Source organism: Cupressus sempervirens, chromosome 7, assembly GCF_028749045.1.
Source record: "Cupressus sempervirens isolate cs-2001-9-10 chromosome 7, ASM2874904v1, whole genome shotgun sequence".
In the NCBI taxonomy this organism is placed as follows: Eukaryota; Viridiplantae; Streptophyta; class Pinopsida; order Cupressales; family Cupressaceae; genus Cupressus; species Cupressus sempervirens.
In genome coordinates this window covers 898,122,606-898,131,170 of record NC_143124.1, presented here as the reverse complement: position 1 = coordinate 898,131,170, position 8,565 = coordinate 898,122,606, and the positions used below count along the sequence as shown (strand labels likewise).

At 39.7% G+C, this 8,565-nt stretch overlaps 1 protein-coding gene across 2 annotated transcripts; it reads right to left on the bottom strand.

Moving 5' to 3' along the window:
• Positions 1 to 554: 554 nt before the first annotated feature.
• LOC149550388 (putative protein phosphatase 2C 66) lies at positions 555 to 5,171 on the bottom strand. 2 transcript variants are annotated; one of them, XR_016354198.1, is made up of 6 exons: positions 3,944 to 5,021; positions 3,000 to 3,392; positions 2,694 to 2,811; positions 2,185 to 2,408; positions 1,099 to 1,726; positions 555 to 953 (listed from the first exon to the last, which is right to left on the bottom strand). XR_016354198.1 is itself a non-coding variant. In XM_089793417.1 (5 exons), the coding sequence occupies exons 1-5, from the start codon at positions 4,160 to 4,162 to the stop codon at positions 1,166 to 1,168; spliced, it is 1,515 nt and encodes a 504-aa protein (XP_089649543.1). In that variant the 5' UTR covers positions 4,163 to 5,171; the 3' UTR covers positions 555 to 1,165. The 2 variants fall into 2 exon arrangements, 1 of the variants encoding a protein (XP_089649543.1); XM_089793417.1 differs by having other exon boundaries at positions 555 to 1,726; positions 3,944 to 5,171.
• Positions 5,172 to 8,565: the final 3,394 nt, after the last annotated feature.

Sequence of the window (8,565 nt, the reverse complement as noted above, 5' to 3'; positions counted from 1 at the left end):
AACGCTCAATATTAAAGATTGTTTATCTGGCCGCTGCCCGACCATCATTCGGTGGGTGTGCTGTGCAACTGCGGAATTTCACTCATTGATCCGTAATACACAACAATAATATTTGCCGGAACTTCCTATACATATTGTACAGTACATTGGTTTGCAATCACTCTGTCAATTAAAAACCACAAATAAATCTGCCTGCCTATTCTACAGAATACTTATTTCTACAGAATATTATGCTCCACACAAAACAGCACCTCCATATACATCCGTACAAAAACTCCTTTCAACATATCCCCAAAGAATTTCACAAATAACTATTTTAATTATCCTAACTGTGCTCTACAATGCTTTGAAATTGGAAAAAGTTATATAAAAACACTCTGACCAAAATTAATATTTTCCAATCGTACTGTTTTGTATGTCTGGTTGTGTTATTGCAGATCATGTCATTTTATGTGGAGAATAGCCAGAGCTATAAATCCCAAATTGCTGTCATCCCTGATCAAAATGAATTGCCTACAGAAGTTTGGTGTGCAAGACGCTACTCCAACAAGATATGTCATATGAAAATCAGTTTTTTTCAGCCATTTGTTTACAAAATTAGTCTGAGATTCTCAATTCTCAGACACCGGTAAATATGCAATGCAAAGCATTGAAATCAGCCCTCGACAAGATCTGAAGGAGATACTCCAAAGCAAAATTTACAATTTCGTTGCCCAGCATTTTTGTCCTTCGATCAATATCCCCCCTGGAAAACCCTTAATGCTATCTCCTAGAAATCTACCTATTATGGAACACCTGATTGCAAATGACTTCTCCGGGGAGACCTAGGGGACATTGAATTGAAACAATTTCTAATTGCAATAGCACAAAGATTTCAATGTTTGAAATCTTCTACCGCTCATATCTTCACTCTCAACATCAGAGAGAGCATATCTGCTACATTCCCTGTTCCCCTGGCAATTCACAATCAATGTGTTTCAGCTATGAATGCATGGAACTCAAGCTTTACAAATCTAAGATTCAGTCTGCATAATTGCTTTCAGGGTTTTGTTAAAAACAAATAGTGATACAAAAGACCCAAAAAATGAAGGTCAAAACCTGAGACAAACACAACAGATTGTAGTAATTGAAACTGCACAAATGTGATTCATTTGCCATTCATTAGTCAATGCCGCTTTCTCAAACCTCCTGCTGTCCTATCCCCTGTCAAAAACCTTGGAAGAGTCAAAAGAGAATTAACCCTGGTAACACCTTCAAGTGCAGACCACTCTTCATCATCAGCCACAGAAAGACAATCTGCTAGGCTTCTGCGGGATTGCGACCTCTCGGGATGCTTCAATTCTGTAGATATTTCTACTATTTCTGCGTTTTCTGTGTGGCCTTTCACAACATTGGTAGTTCTTACAGTATTTTGACGGCCCAATGTGGGACTACTTGCCTCTTGATCTTCAGGGAATTTATCTTCTGAAACAGTGACTGTCACTGCAATGTTATCTTTCATGGGGGGGAACTCCTGTGATGAATCCTTCTTTGTTTTTGCCTCCACAACTATAGGAGAGTCACGGAGATAAAGGCACACTGCGGCACAGTCATCTGTTTTAGATGTTGGATATTTCGCTCTCCACGCTCGAACTGCAAACTCTACCAGAGATCTGGCTGCTGTCGATCGTGTAGGAGCTGATGCCACAATTTCCACAACATCCTTGTTAGACAGCACATCCCATATCTGCACAATGATAAAGACCAACATCATAAACAAAGAGACACAATGAAGCTATAAATGAGGTAAAGCATTAAAAAAAAGACTCCTTACATATATAATATCCTAAACTATTCTGCACTTATCAGACATCTGCAGCATCCAAAATTCATTTTGTATTTCAAAATTAACCCTCTTTTCAAAATTAGTCCTTAATTTTATCAACATGATTGCCTGTGCAGTTGTATCACAATAATACCTTTTAGGCTTTTTGAGAACAAAAACTTGGCTCCGTAATGTTCTCAATGGTTTGAGTTTCATTAAAATTGTATTGCATTTTTTGTTGAAATTGTGGGTGCAGACTTTAGCATACTTTACGAGATATGTACATGTACAACGTCTATGGATCTCTCCTTTCAGTTGATTGCAAAATTATAACCAAATGAGTGCAATGAATTAAACATGGAATCAAAAACAATACTTACCCCATCCGTGGCCATCACAATGAACTCATCTCTTTCTGTGAGACGGCGATATGAGATTTCAGGCACCGAAATTAACCCAAAATCCTTCAAACAGAAATCTCCAAATGCCCTCGCCATTGCCAGGCCAGGAGAGTCATCATGTGGTAGCCAAACCCTTGAGACATCAGGCTCATCTTGCAGAGCAAAAACTCGTCCCTTGAATTGCTTAATTCTCTCTGCCTCCTCTGGAAAGAGAGAAAACTAAAATAAATAAATTGTCACTGTAATTTAAACGGTCTTTATGCGTTTCTACCATCTTATTCCTCTGCCCCTCCTCTACAGAAAGAAACAGCCAAAAGAATGCTCATAATAAACAAAGAAAGGCTTTATCTTAGTTCTAACAAGGCTACCGACTTATCTGACATCTTGCTTAAATTTGAAATATTTGATCTACCGCAAACTGTTTTACATTCCCAGTAGGCACAGATTGCAACGATTATGTATGCGAGTGATAGAATCTGAGAACCTACTTGGAAGATTGGGCTTCAAATCCACAGTCAACTGCACTGCCATTAATGTATCATCCTCATCTCTTGTACCGAGAACAGCCCGCGAGTCCCCCACATTGCCCATCACTAGGTCCAAACCCTGAATAATTGGTTGAAAGATACTCAGATTGCAGATTTTGAGATGTGCTTTACAGAATTAGGCTATCTAAATATAATTTCATTAAGACTAAGAATCCAATAGGGTTTTGTAAATCTTCCAGGTGCAAGATTGATGCTTTGCATTTTACTACGCCCCAGAATTGAATACAAGACCTAGTGGATCCCTACCTGTTTAACCAGAGTTACTGCTGTGGTTCCACTGCAAAAGCAATCAACGCTGGGATGCAACCTGAGCTCCTTATCCATAACCTTGAAAGCCTTGAGAAATGACTCTTTCCAGGCAGCAAACATTTCTGGGGCCTTGTCAAGGCCATCCAGTTCCTCGCTTTCTTTCCATTCTTCATCCATGGTCAATGAGGCAGTCTCGTCAGAATTCATGCTTCCAACGGAGCCATTGACATTGATGTTACCGGCTTCCTCCGCCCTTGCTTTTGCTGCTTCCCATTGCGAACACAGCTTCGAAGGCAGCGAATCCCGCACTCTTTTCGCAACCAGATGACCAAACGGCCCATGCCCATCGAATACTCCGCAGAATATAGTATCGTCTCTGGAAGCAAAATCCTGCAAGAAAAAGCAATGTTGGGAAACTTTTAGGAGTTTTTCAATTCTAGGCAGTTGAGACGCAAGGCTCTATAACGCACACTACAGATATACTAATTGTTAGATTCATCCCAGCAACCCAGAAATTGCGCCAATTTACAATGGGAATGACCCCAACCATGTAAATTGTAATGGCCCAATTGTCTAAACACTGCATATCAAGTGAGGATTCGTCAAATTTCACAAAATCGGAGGAATCATTCCTGCAATGCAAACAATGACCATCTAGGAATCTCACACCAACAGACGCATTAATGGTTCGTGCAAAAAACCTCCGAAGTAAAGCAAAATACAAGAGGAATTCGCCTCCCAATCCCCCCCGGCCCATCCCTCGACGACACAAATGGCATAAAGGCCTAATAATCTCGTCCTAACTTACATTCCTGAGGAGGATTCAACCCTCAAATTTACCCAAATCAGAATCCCAAACATTGAATAAAAAGCATAAAACATTCGAGAAACATCCTTGAGCATCTACAGTGTTTTGTAATGAAAGAGTCTGCAGTACGAACCTCCCAAACGATCATGGCATCTTGATTAAGGCCCTTCTTACCCTGCTGAGTGAACATACAGGCCACACTGCTGGAACCACTCGTGCACATCCTGCCGGCAATCTTACCCAACTCTTCATCGATCCGAGCTTCTGCTGCCGAAGCTTGTACAGAAGCTCCCTTCTTTGACCTTCTCGGCCTACAGCATCCTGACCCCTCCGTCGAAAGGCAGGACCCCATTGTTAGGGCCCTGATGACTTCCAATACACACTCCACCGCAAATCACACTCTGTTTCAGAAAGGAGCTACCACACTTCTCTCAACTTCTAAACAGAAATCAATTTTAATTGCAAGCTGGAAGGAGATTTCAGGGAAAAAGGATGTTACAGCCAACCACCAAGAGGAGTAGAGTTTCAACACAGTTTCTTCCTTGTCAAGGCTTCTTCCTCATTGATTTAGATTTTAAAATGCCTCAACAGAGCTACAGCAGATATTAGACGGACCTCACCAGCTCAAAGGAATCAACGTTCAAATCAATCGAAAGCCCCACAGGTGAACATTAGATGCCTCTCCGCCAACAAGAAGAATCCACCTTTACAGAATCAAAGTACACTTCCTTACAAATGCTTCATTAATCTTCTATTGATTTGGATAAAAGCTCCAAGAACAAGTATCCACCCTTCACAAGGACAACATTGCTTCCTTATCAAGCCAGAAATCTTTTTTTTGAACGAGATGCTCTCCAACAAAAGATTACCAAAAACAAAGAACTCTTAACCCCTCGAATTAAACTTCCTGAACCAAAGCTAGAAAAGGAAAAACTTCAACGGGTCCTCAAAAGGACGTCAATAGTAGCAATCGTAGGTCAAACACCCCTATGTTGAAAACATTCAAGACAACCTAAACCTGAAGAATTTTTGACCTGGGTCTTTCAGCTGACAACTCCTACACACAAATACCCCACCAAAAACAATCTACTCAGATTCTGCAACACATATAAAATCGGCCATGGCGGCCCTAAGCAAGAAGGAGCATTGTACCTTCGTTTGCCGATGGTCAAGCTGGATAAAACGTGTGAATCTTTCAGCCATTCAAGGATGGAGACATAATTCTAGATAATCTTGGTTTATAACCCACAAAAGAAAGTGGGATTGAATGTTTGCATGAGATTTTTAACGGCCCCTGCAGTATTTGGCCGCCGGCTTGTGGCGCCTAACCCGCGAGGGAAAGCATAATGGCTAAAAAGAGCAGGGTTGCATGAGTGGGCCAATGAGGAATTAAAGAGGGGTTAGTGCTTTAACTGCGGCTTTGAAGGCCATGCAATGAATTGCGTGAACACTGCACCCACCACTCGCACATCACCGCCACATGTTTGCCTACCACTGTCCTCGAACACAACCATTTTCATGGGAAATCGACACTGTTTTTAATAACCGTCGGTAGAATCAAGAGTAGCGGCAACCGCCAAGAAAACTGTGCGGTGAGCTCGAGTTGCTCGTTCCAAAATGGTAAGCATGCGACCCAGCAGAGATTTCTGGGCATGTTTGACTTGTAATCTACTATTTGTATTGCAAATTCCTACGTCTCGTGCCCCATTTTTAAATTTGTTTGGTTGTTTTATTTCAGCAGTTCTTCTCCCCCTTTGCTCTTTGTTTAATGGTCTGGATTATGATCTCGAGAGCGACCTAGATTTGCCCAAAAAAGTGTTTAATAATTCTACAATTTCAAAATCGGATACTGATTAACTGCAATTCAAAATCGAATTCTGATTAAGAATAATATTATTGCGTCTTTGACCTATCAATCAAATTTTCTACGATCCATTGTGAGGAATAGTAAGAGAAAGGAAAGAGATTGATGTTGGGGATCAATCTCTATGATCTTTTAAGGAATGCTAATGTAAGATAAGAGATGACATAAAAGAAAAAGTGAAATGCTTCTCACTTAGAACGGGATTAAGGTTGGTTTTCAGATTTTGAGCTCTTTTAGGGTTGGTTTTTAGGATGAGATGAGAAAGATGCTCCTTGTGGCCATGGGAAGGAGTTTTTTCAAATGCTGCTCTATTTTTTCTATATTTTGTCACTTTTTGTGGGCTTTGTGAGGATATGGTCTTTTGGGCCCTTGAATTTTTTTCTATTATGTGTGTTGATCATTTGGCTTGTAATGGGAATGACGCACCTTGCCTAAATACTTGTTTTGTTGTGGTCAAGTTTTTCCATAGCTATGTGCTTGTTTTTATGAGCCCTCCTTCTTGACTACGTACTCATTTTGGGGGAGTGTTGATTAAGATTCGTAAGGAGATACTTTTTCATGATAAGGGTCGACATTCAATGGGGTTTGTTCTTAGGATTGCAACTATTTTTTGTGACAATATAGGTGGAATTGTGTTTCTCAGTCTGACTACACACCTTATGGGGTCATTCTTTCTATGGCATGCTTGGAACGACCCCTTTTTGGTTGGCCTTCTTGTGTCTTTGGCAAGATGACTCTATCCAGAGCTTCGAAGGGTTTCTTTCTCCCTACAGTGACCCAAGTTGGATGATAGGTTGCTTTGTTCCTCCCCTACTTGTTTTGCAAACACAATCATTGTGTGTTTTGTGTTGGACGTGTGTGGGTGAAGTTAGAGGACAATGGTTGTTGTGTGTATAGCACCCTGCCACGGAACCCAAAAGAAATTAACCTATTATGTCACTAAGTTTGTTAAACTTTTTTTTTGAAAGATTAAAACAATAAGAGATAACATAGTGGAAGCAATAACTCACATACATACATAAGCAATACATTAACAGTTACATTTCTCAAGAGTTCCATGAGAATCAATCACATACATTAGTTTTATTAAGATTAAATCTAATAAATAAACAAAATCCACATCATAGAATAACTAGAAGTACAAAATCAAATGAGATAATATACAAGTACATAAGATGCCATGCGACATAACCAAAATGCATAATCATCCTTTATACAAGTCACAAGGTATGAAATGCTAAAAGAATATACATCAAGATAAGATACAACGTCTCATAGGATCTCAAATAATCAAAGTATAGTAAATAAAAATATGACCATAGAACAAAATCACAAGATTGGAAGGATAAAACAACTATGCAAATACATCCAACATCAACATCCAACTGTCAGATCTCAATGGTATAAGAAACACTACCACCCAAACCTTGTGGAACCTAAATGGCCCATTCCCACCGTGTTGAGGAGATAATCTCAAGTTCAAAACAAATAACAATCCAAAAGTCATAATAAGAATCTAGGTCAACAAATCCTGCTAGTAATCTATCTCAAAGGTACCATGTTTACAAGTAACACCTAATCTAGAGGCAACAAAAGACACATAGGAAATCTAATATGTAAGTGGGCAAATGGCATCGCATGCGCCAACTCTAAGGTTACCCTGACAACCTCTCTAGACTCTACCTCCTAGTGACTCTATATAGCATCAATATCCTTTCTTATAGACAAGGCATACTAACGAGGCAAGGTCACAATAAAGCATCCTCTCTACTCCCATCTAACGCAGGCAAGGCAGGGGAATCTCCAAAGGAGATGTCCTAGCCCCCAACAAATAACCACGCAATGGGAACAATACAACACACTACTAGATTTGGGCTTGAATTACGATATTGGGCCATCACAAGAACGACAATAACTCATTGCCCAACCGACATTAGTCAGAATTGGCTCCCATCGAACAAGTGTTAGACTTTTGTTGTGGCAAGTTGTGACGGTAAGGATTACCATCACAATTGTGACGATTATAGGTGTTGTAAATTGGGCTATCATTCTAGAAAACCATTCATTTTCATTGTAACAATTGCAATGAAAATGTGTCGACGAAACTGTCGCAATTGCAACGTCTATGGGACAAAATTGGTATGGGCCCCACAGTAAGCCATAAGAATTGTCTGTCACAATGGGGATGGGCATTGGGGAGGAATGTGAAAAGATTGATGGTCAACTATCGCAATTGCAACAACGTGTTGTATTAATAAAAAAATTTGTCAACAAACATTGAATAGCTATGATGCAATCATGAGTTAATATTGAGCTTCACTTGGTTTCACGAATAGTTTAATATTCTCTACTAATAAGGGCCAACCGCGTGAAGGTGGAAGCTCATTTCCCCCCGCCTCCCCCCCCTACATCTAAATTCCCCGTTAACATCTGAAATTTTCAAGAAAGGATCAATCTTTAAAGTACCTAGAATGTCCTCATCAACTCCTGCTACTCTCAGGGGAAATTCATCTTCATTGCTCATAAGCATTTCATCATATGAGTACATCTAGGAATGTCCTCATCATAAAATGAGTCCAATATTAGAAAATGCCCCCTAAGAAATAATAGTTCAATTGAAATAAACACATGAAAAATGAGAGAGAAAAAGAGGAATCTACTTACCAATAGGTGTTGCCATCGCATCTATGGCCATGCTACCTATTGAGTGTATTTTATTGTTTTTCTATTGTGCCAAGATCTCTTTGTTTATATACATACATATACACATATATATACATATACATACATACATACACATATATACAAAGATTATAGGGACACGACAACGAGATGCAGAGATCACAAGGGCATGACAAGGAAATGCAACAACCTACATACATACATACATG